At 34.3% G+C, this 17,151-nt stretch overlaps 1 protein-coding gene across 3 annotated transcripts in view; it reads right to left on the minus strand.

The window, feature by feature from the left end:
* The window catches only part of SMG7 (SMG7 nonsense mediated mRNA decay factor), an 87,277-nt gene that overhangs the window by 33,454 nt on the left and 36,672 nt on the right, over positions 1–17,151 (minus strand). For 2 of the 3 annotated variants that reach the window (XM_040636297.1, XM_040636296.1), the window contains 3 exons: positions 4,289–4,320; positions 1,888–2,005; positions 47–179 (listed from right to left, as the gene is read on the minus strand). In XM_040636297.1, the coding sequence (XP_040492231.1) occupies positions 47–179; positions 1,888–2,005; positions 4,289–4,320 (283 nt within the window). The remainder of the gene's footprint in view (positions 1–46; positions 180–1,887; positions 2,006–4,288; positions 4,321–17,151) is intronic. The other variant, XM_040636298.1, reaches the window with a different exon arrangement.

A 17,151-nucleotide genomic window follows, 5' to 3' on the forward strand; every position in this document is an offset into this window, starting at 1 on the left:
ATTCACAACTAATTCTAGAAGAATTGGTATACAATGCAGAACTCACCTGAGTATAGAAGCCACTAGCTGCCTCTAGGAACAGAGAAAGGTTTGCCTGAACTTCACTCCGATTCGGGTTTGCTCGATTCTTTGCCTGGCCTTGTAGTGTTGTGATCTGATTCTTAAAGGCATGATTCCAGCTGAAAACAAAATGTAATTCTATTTGGTATAGCAGTGACTCACTGGGCAGACACTGGTCCCCCTGAGAACAAGAAAGAACTGTTTGTTATAATTATAACACACTAGACAGTAAACCTGCATTAAAGTTATTCATTATTTAAATAACTTTATGCTCCTCTTTCAGCAAGACTAGACATGCTGTAGAATCCAACTGACCTTAGTTAACACTTAACCAATGTTCGAATAATCAGATTGTGGCTTCAGTTATTAATCTTTTAGAACTACTAGAGTTACAGCCTATTTAGGAATCCCAGTACAAAATCAGAACTATAGTGGCAAGACCAAAGTAAAAGTAAGCTATTAATGAATTGCCATACATTATGTGAAGAAATAATTCTTTTTGAAAATTCTTTTTGAAAATATTAAGCCATATCTCTTATTTCCGTAAAATCTACTTCCCACAGCACTCTGTTCTAATTCTATTTAATACTTTTATTTCTTTTGGGGTTAATATTTTCTTGAGAGCCTGAAATATAAACTCATTTTTCGACATTTCAATTCTGGCTATTTAAAATAGGAAAAAACACAATGCTGAAATATAGCATACCAAAATCCTATTATAAAATGTCTTTCATTAATCAAGCTGTATATAGAATCATTTTAAATTCAGTTATGGTGAAATACAGTCCAGTCCTTAACTTGGAAACCACAGGGGGGAAAACGGAACTAGGAAGGAGGGAGAGTATTACTGCCTTGATTTAAGGAAGCAAACACAGATAAAAGGTCTACAACCTACCTGGAAAGTACCTAATTCTTTATCAACATCAACTTTGAGACTCAAGAGCACTGGGTGTTTTTAATGGTTTATGAGGACAATCACTCCCTCAGCATTTTTGATGACATTTTATCCTTGACCCTAATATCATGGAAATGGATTTTGAGTGGCTGTGATCAAGCTCTTTTACTACTAGAACTCCTAAACATATGAAGTATCTAACAAAGGTGTAAAAAAATAGGAAAAACTAATTTCCACCACAACTTAGGGTAATGGCCATTACTAAACAGAATATTCTTAACTGATTTATAATTTTACATCAGCCTAATATTCCTGTTTTAATTTATAAGGCAAGGTCCTCCACAAAAGGCATTTATTTACTCACTTGGGAATCTGGTCATCTGCCATTTCACCTCTCATAGAAAGAACAAGTGGAATATCCTAAATATACAAAATCTTTCTTTAGTCTTATTGTGGGGTTGGGGGAAAGGAAATACCGTATTTTATAAAAGGAAGAAATTCCTTTACAATGCAAACACATTTTCCTTTGGGAGAAATTTATAGAATCACATTTACCAAAGAAGATTTTGATAAGCTTACTATTGAATTTCTTTTTTTAGTCATGGCTTAAATGCAGGACTGAACACATACAGAGAATCCAAACACTGTCTCTTAGTACTTGAAATATATATAGGTTTGTTTTTATGATATGCCCTAAAGACCTTAAAAACATTCAACTCCGAGCATTTCTCCTCTCGCCACCCAAGACTCTCTGAAGTAATACCAATGGTTAAATATTTTGTTAAAAATACCCACAAGCATTAGAATTTTTGTTTTCATTGAAAGAGCTTACTCTGAGATAGGTTAAGAAGAAATAACCAAATTGTTCTTTTCTATCCTAAAGTCTTGGTGATACTCGATCTTACAGGGACATCCCAAATGATAATACTTACAGATCCTGTTCTACTTTCTTGTCTAAAGCATATTCCAAATCAGTAACTAGCATTTTCTGGTACAGGTCCTGCAGAGCCTGCCTGGATGTCCAGACCTCGGCTGGACCCAGCTTAGAATCTAAATAACAAAACAAAGACAGAACAGTAGACAGAAAGAAAAAACAGATAGTTAAAATCATTATACCACACCAATGACTCCTTCCCTCTCCATTTCCCAAAGCAAATACCTGCTTTAAGTAGATACCACAGATTGCTGCAGAAGTTTTATACTAGTATATTTTCAAATGACTTTCACCTTTTGGCTAATGACTAAATCTGGTTCGAAATGTTTCTGCATTTGTCTTTTAGCTTTGAAATAACACCATGGCATGAAAAAAGCTTAAAAAAAATGAATGGTGCACCCTTTGCTTTAGTTTGGACTTCTATGTATTCATATCATAGGAATCATATGCCTCAGAAGTCACCCCATTTAAAATGACAGACTGCCAAGATGGTCTGTTTACTCTCATAACTCTCTTTGTCCAAAGCAGCTTTTTTCTTTTTATTTTGAATCATTCTCTCAACTGTCCTTACAGAATCTTCATGTCTGCTCACAATCCAGCAGTCGTTTGCACATTCTGCTGTTATTCCTACTCTCTATATGTCAACCCAATAAAGCCAAACAAGTGAGGGTTATTTTAATAATTGGTAAATTGCTTGCCAAGAAATTCTGTGAGCAATCCATACTTGCCATTTAACGTAAATGAGAATTCATAGCAGACACTGATTAAACTGCTCAAGAGACCAAATGAGAGACTGGGTGCAAGATGAAAGGAAGTCAGGCTATGACTATATGTAATACCCAGTTAGGGCCATATTGTCTGCCAGAGTCCTACAAGACACGTTAGCTTTTCCGATTACTAGGCTTATGAGTGCAATAATTGACAGCGAGCTGCCTCAATAGAACTTAATAACAGACTTTTCAATTAGGCTTCTGGTTACATTTAGTATTTTGCTGCAGCACAATGGCACAGTCTTTACTCTTCTTTAAGTCTGCAGATAGAATCTCCTGGATATTTGAATTAATCCTCACAAGAGTTTGCTGGCTACAAAAAAAACAGGGTGTGGTATCAGCTTCTTGGTCCCTTATTAGGTTTTTAACGACTAAATAAACAGATTCATAGATTTATGCAATCTTGTTTCGATTCATTGATGGCAGGGAAAGGATTATAAGAGATCATTAACACTGATCTAGCAGACAATCATTTAAATTACTTAATATCCTACCTAGTTAATGTTCTTGGGCAGTCAAACGTTCCTTATAAAAGCCAAACTCTAAGCTTACTTACTGAGGGTAAAGTAAAAGGTAGAGCTAGTTTAACATTGCTCCACGTACAATTTTTGTCACATAATGCATTCTATGACTGACAGGACAATACAAAAGCATAATACAGTAGCTGACAATGATATCCATAGTCTGGAAGATGATGACAGTCACATTAACAATGGGAAGAACTGAGATACCATATTAAGTAAACCTGTTAAAAGTGCTTTTAGCTTTTTTCCCCTCTTTTCCTTGAACAAGAGATAATGATATTACCCATAAATCCTTAAAACAATATCAACATTAACATTAAACTGCAATATTGAGAAAAAGACACCTAAAGACCCTATTTCTTTTTGATAGTAAATTTTGGCAAGAATACTGGTTCTAATACTTTAACTCTTCTTTGTGGATTTCACTTCAGAACTCAAGTTCTCAAAAATTAGAATGAGATCCATTTTCACATATCTCTTTTTACATTTTAGGACAGCATATGCTGCTACAGAGAGCACAGTGATCACTACACAGTCATTGTTATATATTTCCCAATTCTGGAAAGTTAAAATCACCTGCTCCTTCTAGTGACTTTCAGTTATTCTTTTGAAAACACCTTGGATATTTATTCAAAACAAAAAAGATAAGGGAGAAAAGAAAGGAGGCAAGGCAGCTCGCTCAATTTCAAGAACTTTTAGTAAAGTTTTCCTACAAATATCTTTCCTCAAGATCTACTTACTATTCAAGTTTGGGGAATTATAAACAGGAAGACATGAACTTAATACCCTAAGGTATTTTTGTTTATATGGTATATGAATTCTTTTTTCTATGTCTTAAATTGATGATAAATAGTTCATAAAAATTAAATGATTATCTGCACTAAATTAGGTAATATTTAATTCAATGTAGCACAGATTATATAAAATTCTTGATCATCTACGTAAGAATTCAAAGTTCAAAAACAATAATTATTAAAAACAAATAGTAAGTTATCATTCCTTTTGACAACCAGGACAGTGGAACAAGTAATATAGGAAAAATGAGACCCTTCCCTTAATTTAATGGTATAAAATAAGCGTGAAAAACAAGTGAGCAAGCCAATACCTGTCATGTCAGCCTTCAGGACTTCTGCCTGCCTAAACAGAGGGAAAAAAGAACATTGATTAGAAACAAACCAGGCCTACTCAACATAAATAACCCTGAAAATTAAAAGTTAAGTGAAATCATATACTACATAAAGATGTATACCACCTCCATATGTGAGTGTCCCTGCTTTCATATCCAGGGTAGCACTAGGTCTTGGCAAACTGATGCCACTACTTAAAAGAATATAGGGTCACCATGAATTCTATGAGTACAGCTCACATTCTTGCTGTTTTCCTCCAAATCTGACATATTTAAGGTAATGTTGAATGACACTCATTAAACAAAAAATTTTCCCTGAACACAGCCAGGAAATCCTGTTTCTCAATTCACTAACCATTGTAACTATCTCAAATCCCCCACTCTTCTCAGATGTTGATTTCTGACCTCCTCATAAGGCTAGCCATATCTCAGCAAAAACAATGATAGATGAAGGCTATTCCTATTTTATGTTCTCAAAGCACTCATTTTTTCTTCATAGTACATATCATAGATTTTAAGAATGCTCACCATCATAACCTATTAGCACAAGTGCCTAGCATACAGTAGGCATCCAGTAAATATCTTTAAAGTGAAGAAAGGAAAAAGTATGATCATGTTCATATACTCTAAAAAGGTATGTATATAAACTTATGAGATTTCCATGTCTTTCTTTTCTTAAGATTTTATTTGAGAAAGAGGGAGTGAGCGCGTGCGCATGCCCACGAGGGAGAGAGAGAGAGAGAGAGAGAGAGCGAGCACAGGTGAGGGGCAGAGGGAGAAGCAGACTCCCCACTGAGCAGGAAGCCCGACGCTGGACTCAATCCCAGGACTCTGAGATCATGATCTGAGCCGAGGTCAGATGCTTAACCAACTGAGCCATCCAGGTACCCCAAGATTTCCATGTCTAAAAACCAAATATGACATAAAAGCTAGAGAATAATCAGAGATTCTAAAATTTTTACTGTAAATGTTACGTACTTAATATCAGTTGTGAATTTTAGTTTCGTCAAAACATAAACTGTATGTCTCAATTGTAACATCACTGCAAATTGTGCTACTCAATATAACCTAGCTTCACTGTTTGCTTTGGGTGTTAAACTTCTGCCATTAAAATAAATGAATAAACAAACAACTTTCACAAAGTTTGTTGGGTTATACCATTAAAACCTAAGATCATAAAATTTAACAAAGAAGACCATATATCCTGCATAAGATGTTACATACGAACCTAATACCAACCACAAATCAAAAACCAGTAATACCCAAAGAATAAAGAGAAAGGAATACAAGTATATCACTAAAAAAAAAAAAAAAAAAAAAAAAAAAAAAAAAACAACAAAACAAAAAAAGAGAGAAAAAAAAAAAAAAAAAAAAAAAAAAAAAAAAAAAAAAAAAAAAAAAAAAAAAAAAAAAAAAAAAAAAAAAAAAGCCAGCAAACCATGAAAGAGAGCAAGAAAAGGATAAGAGAAAAACTATGAAAACAACCACAAAACAAGTAACAAAATGGCAATAAATATGTATCTAGCAGTAACTACTTCGAATGTAAATAAATTAAATACTCCAAACAAAAGACACAGGGTAACCGAGTGAATAAAAAAACAAGACCCACCTACATGCTGCCTATAAGAGAGACTCATTTCAGACCTAAAAACACCTGCAGATTGGAAGTGCAGGGATGGAGAAATGTTTATCATACAGATGAGCGTCAAAAGAAAGCCAGGGTAGCAATACTTGTATCAGACAAAAGAGATTTTAAAACAAAAACTATAACAAGAGACAAAGAATGACATTATATAATAATAAAAGGGACAATCCAACAAGATATAACAATTGTAATTATTTATACACCCAACATGGGAGCACCCCCATACATAAAACCGTTAATAGCAAACATAAAGGAATTAATCAGTAGTAATACAGTAATAGTAAGGGACATTAACATTTACGGTAATAGACAAATCATCCAACCAAAAAATCAACAAGGAAAAGGTGTTCTGAATGACCCACTGGACCAGATGGATTTAACAGATATACTCAGAACATTTCACCCTAAAATGGAATACACATTCTTTTCAAGTGCACATGGAACATTCTCCAAAACAGATCACATATTAGGCCATAAAACAAGTCTCAACAAATTCAAAAAGATCGAAGTCATACCGTGCATCTTTTTTGACCACAACGCTATGAAAGTAGAAAACAACCACAAAAAAAATCTGGGAAGAGCACAAATACATGGAGGTTAAATAACATGCTACTAAACAATGAATGGGTCAATCAAGAAATCAAAGAAGAAATAAAAAAATTACCTGGAAACAAATGAAAATGAAAATACAATGGTCCAAAATCTTTGGGATGCAGCAAAAGCAGTCCTAAGAGGGAAGTTTATGGTAATACAGGCCTACTTCAAGAAACTAGAAAAATCTCAAATAAACAACCTAACCTTACAGTTACAGAATCTAGAAAAAGAACAACAAAACTCAAAACCAGCAAAAGGAAGGAAATAATAAAGATTAAAGCAGTATTGAATATATATAGAAACTTAAAAAACCCAATAGAACAGACCAATAATACCAAGAGCCGGTTCTTTGAAAAGATCAACAAAACTGATAAACCTCTAGCTAGACTCAACAACAACAAAAAAAAGAGGACTCATATAAACAAAATCACTAATGAAAGAAGAGAAATTACAACCAACACCACAGAAATACAAACAATTGTAAGAGATAGTATGAAAAATTATATGCCAATAAATTGGAAATAATGGTTAATTCCTGGAAACATATAACCTACCAAACTGAAGAAGAAAGAGAAAATTTGAACAGACTGAGATTACCAGCAAAGAAACAGACTCAATAATAATTTAAAAAAAACCTCCCAACAAACAAAAGTCCAGGACCAGATAGCTTCACAGGAGAATTCTACCAAACATTTGAGAAGTTAACACCTATTCTTCTCAAACTATTCCAAAAAGTACAAGAAGGAAAACTTCCCAAATTCATTCTATTTGAAATCCCCAAATTCATTCATTCTATTCATTCCTGATACCATAACCAAATAAAGACACAAAAAAGGAGAACTACAGGCCAATATCTCTAATGAACATAGATGCAACAATCCTCAACAAAATACTAGCAAAACCAAATCCAACAATACATTAAGAAAATCATTCATCACAATCAAGTGGGATTTATTCTTGGGATGCAAGGGTGGTTCAATATTCACAAATCAATTAATGTGATACATCACATCAATAAGAAAAAGGATAAATACCATATGATCATTTCAACAGATGCAGAAAAAGATCTGACAAAGTATAACATCGATTCATGACAAAAAACCCTCAACAAAGTAGGTTGAGAGGGAAAATGCCTCAACATAATAAAGGCCATATAGTAAAAACTCACAGTGAACATGTTCAATGGGAAAATATGAGTGCCTTTTCCTAAGGCCAGGAACAAGACAAGGATGTCTACTCTCACCACTTTTATTCAACATAGCACTGGAAGTCCTAGCCACAGCAATCAGACAACAAAAGAAATAAAAGGCATCCAAATTGGTAAGAAGAAGTAAAACTCTCATTGTTTGCAGACATGATGCTATATATAGAAAACCCTAAAGACTCCACGAAAAAACTCCTAGAACTGACAAATGAATTCATTAAAGTTTCAGGATACAAAATCAATACATGGAAACCCGTTTTATTTCTACACACTAATAATGAAGCAGCAAAAAGAGAAATTAAGAAAACAATCCCATTCACAATTGCACCAAAATAATAAAATACCTAAAAATAAACTTAACCAAAGAGGTGAGAAAAACCTGTACTCTGAAAACTATCAAGCATTAATGAAAGTAATTGAAGATGACACAAAGAAATGGAAAGGCAGTCCATGCTCATTGATTGGAAGAAAAAATATTGTTAAAATGTTTGTACTACCCAAAGCAATCTAGAGATTTAATGCAATCCCTATCAAAATACCAACAATATTTTTCATAGAATTAGAACAATCCTAAAATTTGTATGGAACCACAAAAGACCCCAAATAGCCAAAGCAATCTTGAAAAAGAAAAACAAAACTGGAGGTATCAAAATTCCAGATTTCAAGATATACTACAAAGCTGCAGTAATCAAAACAGTATGGTACTGGCACAAAAAACAGACACAGATCAACAGAACAGAATAGAAAACCCAGAAATAAACCCACAATTATATGGTCAATTAATCTTCAACAAAGGAGGAAAGAATACACAATTTCTCTTCAACAAATGGTGTTGGGAAACACCAATACCAGAACAATGAAGCTGGCCAGCTTCCTTATACCATACACAAAAATGAATTCAAAATAGATTAAAGACCTAAATGTGAGACCTAAAACCACAAAAATCCCAGAAGATGGCACAGGCAGTAATTTCTCCTACATCTGCCACAGCAACATTTTTCTAGATATAGCTTCTGAGGTGAGGGAAATAAAAGCAAAAATAAATTGTATTGGTACTACATCAAAATAAAAAGCTTCTGCACAGCGAAGAAAACAATCAACAAAACTAAAAGACAACCTACTGAATGGAAAAAGATATCTGCAAATGTCGTATCTAATACAGGGTTAGTATCCAAAATATATAGAGAACTTAATTCAACACTCAAAAACCAAATCATCCAATTAAAAAATGGGCAGATGACATGAACAGACATTTCTTCAAAGAAGACATACAGATGGTCATCAGACACATAAAAAGATGCTCAATACACCCCTTATTAGGGAAATGCAAATCAAAATCACAATGAGATATTACCTCACATATTTCAGAATGGCTAAAATCAAAAACACAAGAAATAACAAGTGTTGGCAACAATGTGGAGAAAAAGGAACCCTCTTGCACTGTTGGTGGTAATGCAAACTGGTGCAGCCACTGTGGAAAACAATATGGAGGTTCCTCAAAAAGTTAAAAAAAAAAAAAAGAACTACCTTATAATTCAATAATCGCACTACTGGGTATTTATCCAAAAAAATACAAAAACGCTAATTCAAAAGGATATATGTACCCCTCTGTTTATTATAGCATTATTTACAAAAGCCAAATTATGGAAGCAGTCCAAGTGTCTACTGATACATGAATGGAGAAAGAAGATGTAGTATAATATATAATGGCATATTATTATTCAGCCATAAAAAGAACAAAATCTTAGCATTTGCAACAACATGGATGGAGCTAGAGAGTATAATGCTAAGCGAAGTAAGTCAGTCATAGAAAGACAAATACCATATGATTTCACTCACATGTGGAATTTAAGAAACAAAACAAATGAGCAAAGGAAAAAAAAAAAAGAGCAAGACAAACCAAGAAAGAGACTGTTAACTATAGAGAACTGATGGTCACCAGAGGGGAGGTAGATGGGGGGATAGGTGAAATAGGTGATAGGGGTTAAGAATACACTGATGATGAGCACTGAGTAATGTACAGAAGTGTTGAATCACTATATTGTATACCTGAAACTAAAACAATCTATGTTAACTATATTAGAATTAAAATAAAAACTTAAAAAAAAAAAAAAGAATGCCATATATCCTATCCTACCCATGTCAAAACAACACACCCCTCCAAAAAAAAAAAAAAAAAAATCTTGCTGGAGCATTATTTGAGCCTTATACTGAGAAAGCCAGTGCTAATTATGCATCTTTACTAGACTCAACGTTTTCATTGTGTCCCTGAGCTGCAAAGTTACAAAGGATGTATGTTACTATGTTCCCATATATTAGTTAAAAAATTCATACAAGTATATACAAGATATCTTATACTTAGAATTATGTGTCTAAAGGTTGTTTTCTCATTCCAAGCAAGATTTCCTTATAAAAATGAACAAATATCATTTCAGTATGCTAACATCTGCCTAGTGAGAATACCAACTTCCTGTCAAAGATTTTATTGAGCATATAATAGGAACCATTTACAAATAATCTGCTTCCTCTATAGGCTGTCAGTTAGAGAAGATAATGTAAGTCTAATAATGTCTCTTGTAAATCTAGCCAATTCTGCAGCAGGCTTCCATTGATAAAGATCAAAATTTTACTTTATATTTTTACATACCATAATCTAAGAATTTTTTTAAAAACTAAAAATTGAAGCACTAACAAAAGTGCAAAAATGTCATAAAAACTATCTGACATAAATGTTAAAAGCATTCTGAAATTCGAGGACTCGGTATGACAAGAGTAGAGGTGCTCATTCTCTGTATTGTTCGTTCTCTCCTTGATTCTGAAGGAGACACATTAATGATGAAAATAATCTTGCTAAATTGAACTGATGAAAAGATAGCTAAATGAAAAATTCACATAACCACATGAAGCTATCTATCATTATTCCTCTTCTATAAACAAGGAAATTGAAGCTCTGAAATGTGAAATAATTTGTTCACAGTCACAAAGCAATTAGGTACAATTAAGTACAAACTTAGTTCTTTCCTACTCCAAAATCTAGTCATTTCTACTTTTTTCAAATTAGAATTTTAAAAATCATGATTTAAAAAGCTAACACAGATTCTGTCAACTAAACACTAACATTTAAGTCACCTAGCCTAAAGTAAAAGATTTGTTGAAACAGAAAATAAATTCCACCTGAGATTTTTAATCAAAAAGACCACAGGAAGTAAAATTCATATTCTATTACAGTGGTCAGCCTATGGGTGAAATTCCTTCCTTTACTCTGAATCTATTTTCATAAATAAATTTAACTGGAACACAGTCAAGCCCCTTCATTTGTGTACTGTCTATGCCTGCTTTCTGCTACAAGGGCACAGCTGAGTAGTTGAGACAATGACCACATGGCCCACCAAGCCTCAAATATTTATTATCTGGCTCCTTTACAGTAAACTTTGCCTCTCCTGCTCTAGGGAGTACTTGATCAAAAAAGAGAAGTAAAGTATCGGTAAGTTCCCAAACCAAATAGTTTTCCCATATGGGGAACCATCAATAATAGTTTCCTCAGAGTAAAGATCTATTTTTATTAATGTAGTAATCTTACCACAAAAAGAACCATATTAAAAAATACAGTGTCATGTAACAAACAATGAAGTTCCTATGTGTAGGTCATGCTATTCTTTTTTGATGGACTTAAATCTATAAACTGTTTAAAACCCTGTTAGGGTTTATATACTATTATCTACTAACTCTTCCTTTTTCCTGTGTACCAAAAATACCCATTTAGACAGGTGAGAGGATTAAACTGAGAATCATCATCTCACAAGACGATGAATCCCTACCCCCCACTACACAATTTTTTTCTTTCCTTTTTCTTTTTATCTTTTTTTTGGGGGGGGTCAGAGGGAGAGAGAGAATCTTAAGTAGGTGCCAAGCCCAATACGCAGAGCCCGACACCAGCTATAATCCCACGACCCTGAGATCATGAACTGAGCTGAAATCAAGAGTAGGACGCTTAACTGACTGAGCCACCCAGGTGCCCCACAATTTTCTTTTTTTTAATAGTGTATGATATACAGGAAATCAAATCAATAGATATGTGATCTTACAGCAACTGCTTTTATAAATATTAATACATAACTGGCTGATTATTTCATAAAGAAAAACTACTACACCTCAACTGACCTACTGGTTTTAAGCCAATAATGTTAAAGTTTAATCTTACAGTTTATAGCCAATGCTTATATAAAGAGAGAAAGTTTTTAAATGTTTTCTCTGGGTAGAAGATTTTGGAAACATGAGTTTCTTTTTATTCTTACTTTAAGCTGAAGGAATTAATGAAAACAATGAATGAACCAAGAATTCAAAAATGAAAAATCATCATGTCTTCAATAATAAAATAGCACTATTAAATAGTTATGAAATATAAAGCTTTCAAAATATTAAATACATTGTGTCACTTCTTTATAAGAGAAATTAAGCACTTCTATCAAGCAATAAAAAAGTCATTAAAAGGCTGAATAAAATCTAAAACATTCAGTGATAAACAATGCATTGAAAGCTAACAACCTGAAAGGATATTCTTGGAGACAACATGATCATCAAAATCTATAAATATATCCAATGTATTCTAATGCACTAGGTACTGAAACAGCCAATACTATATATAGTACTTACTACTGTCAGACACTGTTCTAAGGGCTTTACATAAATTATTTAATCCATATTATGAACTATTATTACCCCCACTTTACAGATGAAGAAACCCATGGAAATAGAGGTTAAGTAATACATCCTAGGTCATCAAGTTAGTAAGCAATAAAGGTAGCATTTGAACTCCTCAATCAGTTCGATTCCAGAGCCTAACTCCTTACCACTATATCATAGTTTCTCTTACACAAGACAACAAGGAAAAAAAAAAATCTGGAACGTTTGATAGTAATAACCCACAGAACTAGGGCTTTCAATATTTAAATATTTTGCAATAATTTTTTATAATGTCATTAGAGAAAAAATACTAAAATTCATGTTTATCTTCTTTAACAAATATCTTGATTATACACAGCATTTACATAACAATGCAAGGTAACATATATAGAGTAATCATTCTTAACACACATTAAGGTTTGTGGTTTAAAATATAAGATATCCCCAAGGGTGCCTGGGTGGTTCAGTCGGTGAAGCATCTGACTCTTGATTTCAGCTCAGGTAATGATCTCAGGGTCCTAGGATCAAGCCCCGCAGGGAGTCTGCTTGAGATTCTCTCTCCCTCTCCCTCTGTTCCTCCCCCCATGTGCTCTCTCTCTCTCTAAAATGAATAAATTTTTATAAAAATTAAATAAATAAAATATAAGGTATCTCCAAAACAGGGGAAGACACAGTGGAAGATTCCCTCTACCTGAAACTTCCAAGCCCATTTCTTCTATGAGCAGAACACAGGAAAATGACCCAACATTTTCTAATCTCACAGTTGCTAAAGAAAGGTGAATCAGCTTCTTTTGTTTCGGGAGGTGAGGCTAGAATATTTTTTTTAGAAAAAAATTTTTTGAAAAGCAGGTTTTATTTCAAGTTAATTTGTTTGCTTATTTTCATAGAGTACTAAGGAGTACTTGGGATAACAAAAGTATTCATCAATTATAATCATAAATATAATAACCTAATCATAATTATTTGTGCAAAACAGTAGGCCAGATACTGTAAGTGAGTGTGAGCCTACACATGCATGCACAGAAATACACAATCTATAGATCTCTAAGACATCACCAAGTCTCATGGTATTAATCAAAAATAAATAAATAAATCGTATCACTCTACTGTTGAATTTCACATAGAAAAGAACACCTAGGGAAGACGCTGCTCCTGAAGGAGCTCTTCTCAGTAAGGGATAACAAAAACACTAATTTGTTCTCTCTCTATGGCACTTTACAGTTTGTCATGAATTTTCAAGTCTCCTGACATTATTCAATGCTCTATATTACAACATTTATTCTACAGTTTCTATTATTTGAAAATGTGTATCTAGTTTTATTAAGGGACAGGCCTGGTCTGGAAATATCAAAGGTAAGAAGGAATTCTTCTTCCAGGCCGAGAAAGTAGCACAATAATAAGAGCTAAGCTAAGTCAGTGAAGGTGGGAGACTGGAACATAAAATATAAGGTAGAAAGCCACAGGAGATGAGCTGGAGACCAAGGCAGAGAGCAGACTGTGAGAGTCTGCATGACACATTAAAGAGCTCAGATTCTGTCTTTTAAGTAATAGGAAACCAGGGCTGAGTTTTAAGTAGGAGCACAGCATTGTCAGAATTTTATTTTTAAAAGATTACAACAACATGCATGAAAGATGGATTTTAAAAGGGCCAAGACTGGAAGGGAGGAAATGACAATACAGATGGACAAAAAACCTAGATTCAAAAAATACCTGGAAGTAAAATTAGTGGAAGGAAAGCTAAAGCAGAGAAAACAGTCCAAATCATTCCATTTGTTAGCTTGGATAGCTGGGTATATGAGAAAACAGAGGTGCAGAAGCAGGAAACTTAGAGATAAGTGTCAAGCACAGAGGAGCCATCAAGACTAGGGGTATAGTACTGGAGTGACCAGGACGTTGGTGATAGTTAAAACCATAAGAGAAAATGTAATTGCCCAGATGGCAGAAGGGAGAAGCTAGCTTTCAATGATTTTTTTTTTTTTTTTTTTTTTAGTATAGGTGACACACAATGCTACATTAGTTTTGGGTGTATAACACAGTGATTCAACAACTCTATCTGTTATGCTATGCTCACAAGTGTACCTACAGTCACTATATAACACTATTACAATACCACTGACCAGATTCCCTATGTTGTACCTTTTATTCTTGTGACTTATTCATTCCATTACTGGAAGTCTGTATCTCTCTCTCTCTCCCCTTCACCCATTTTGCCTGTTCCCCCATCCCTTTTTCTTCTGGCAACCATCTATTTATAGGTCTGATTCTGCTTTTTGTTTATTCATTTGTTTTTTGGTTGTTTTTTTTTTTTTTTTTTTTGGATTCCACATGTAAGTGAAATCACATGGTTCCTTGGTTCCTCAAAAACTGAAAACAGAAATACCATATAATCCAATTCCTACTGAGTATGTATCCAAAGAAAATTAAAACACTAATTCAAAAAGATGTATGTACCCTATGTTTATTGCATCATTATTTACAACAGCTAAGATATGGAAGCAACCCAAGTGTCCATCCATAGATGAAGGGATAAAGATGTAGCATGTATACACAATGGAAGATCATGCAGCCACACAAAGGATGAGATCTTGCTGTGTGCAACAAAATGGATGGACCTAGAGTGTATCATGCTAAGTGAAGTCAGACAGAGAAAGACCTATATTCATTCTTAAGGGGCAGATAACTATAAGGACTGGAAAGCGGGTTGGATTTGGTGAAATAAGGGTCAATGATAGCCCTGCCAGAAAAGAGACAATGTCCAATTGCAGGGGACTAGGGAACAAATAAGAAAGAGAAGTTTAGGGGAGCCTGGATGGCTCAGATGTTTAAGCATCCCACTCTTGATCTCTGTTCAGGTCATGATCTCAGGGTCATGAGACTGAGCCCCAAGTCAGGCTCCACGCTTAGTGCAGTGCCTGCTTAAGACGCTCTCTCTCCCTCTGACACTCATCCTGCTTGCACAGGCTCTCTCTCCCTCTCTCAAAAAGAAGGGGGGGGGAGAGAACTTTAGTTCAATTAAAATGCTAGGCAGTGAGGAAAAAGGGAAGAGGGCCATGATAAAGAGAAGTTTCTTTTTTATAATGGTAGAGACTTAAACATGTTTAAAATGAAGAAATGAAGCTAGGAGAATAGAATAGGTTGAAGACCTAAGAAAGTGAGAACAAAACTGACAGAGCATGGTTCTGGAAGATATGGAAGGAAATGAGAATATGATTAATAAGACAGGAGGCAAGACTATCTTTGAAAAAGAGGCAGGATGAAATTGGAGGGAGGTAAGTTTAGATGGAAATGTGCTAGAAGAATCTGGGAGTAGTGTGGCGTGAAGAGATGTCAAGAGAATTCACAGCTACACTCACTGCTTCACTTCAGAGATAAAGTAGGAGATCAGATCAGTGTCTGAACATAAGAGGTAGATAAACTGAAGAGAATGGTGAATATCTGGGACAATTACAAAATGAATAGGAAAGGAAGCCTTACCAAAGGTGAAGAAAATAACTGAGAAAAAGTTATGCGGGCCATATGGATTAGACATGAGGGAGAGGACAGTGTTCAGGGCTATATCCCTAACACCTAGAATAATGTCTGGTATATGGTAGCTATTTACTAAAATTTTGTTGAATTAATGAATGGTAAAATGCACACAAAGAAGAGGCAATTTTCTTTAACAAAAAGTGATACAGAATAAAAAAAGTCTAAATGTGGGTTTCCTACATATTGGTAGTGGTACACTGGAGCTTCTTTCCAAGACACTTCAATTTCCTCATCTGTAAAACAGGGAAACAAACTCCCTTTCAGAGTTGCTATAAGAAATAAACAAAACAATCAGTAAGTTACATAAAGAACATAAGTGAAAACTCCAAGAGGGGGACTGTAATCTGATTATAACACCAACACTTCAGTGACCACCAAATTACTTTTGCTAATCTGGTTCCTGACACAGGATCCTTTCTGAAGCAGAACACAGGGTTGAAGAAAACAACATTCCAAGATGGGGGTCAAAAATCCTGTCATCTACTACCATATAATGCTAAAGGACAATAGAAAGAGAAACTGTTTACACGTCATGATGACAAGTTCTTAGTATGTACAGAAAATGAAACCAGAGATAGATACATCAAAGTTGCAAAATAGTTTCTTTTTTTGCTTCTCTCCAAATAGTTTTGATTACATAACTTAAACAAATACATTTTAAATACTGGACCTGATAACAGATGAAGCAAATTATAAAATACAGAAATGTTACAATAATGGGCTATAGACTCTAAACTCCTCTGTTAAGAATTAACTAATAGCCTAATGATAATAGAGTTTGATCATTTAGTATTTGCTAGGTCCCGTTTACATGCTTTCATATTTTATTAAATCTTTAAATCACGCAACAAATCTATCAGGTGAGTAGTAAGTTTATCCCCATTTTGCTGACAAGGAAACAGAGGCACAGAGTGGTTAAACAACTCGCCCAAAGTCACACAACTAGGAAGTGGCAGAGCTTAGGTTCCACCTATAGTCTGGTTCCAGAGTTCTTAAGCACTGCACAGTAAAGCAAGGCTTCTGGAATAGCCCGGCTATAGCTGTCATTGTCATGGTATCAACTTCTAGGGGCAACTATCGCTTCTCATTTAAAAGCCATATCTCTGAGATCAGATACCTTCACACATTCTGTCAATGTAACTGTCATTACAAGCTGCTGTGATAACAGTTTCTAAATCACCATGTGGT

This window comes from Ursus maritimus, unplaced genomic scaffold (genome assembly GCF_017311325.1).
Source record: "Ursus maritimus isolate PB19 unplaced genomic scaffold, ASM1731132v1 scaffold_2, whole genome shotgun sequence".
NCBI classification, from domain to species: Eukaryota; Metazoa; Chordata; class Mammalia; order Carnivora; family Ursidae; genus Ursus; species Ursus maritimus.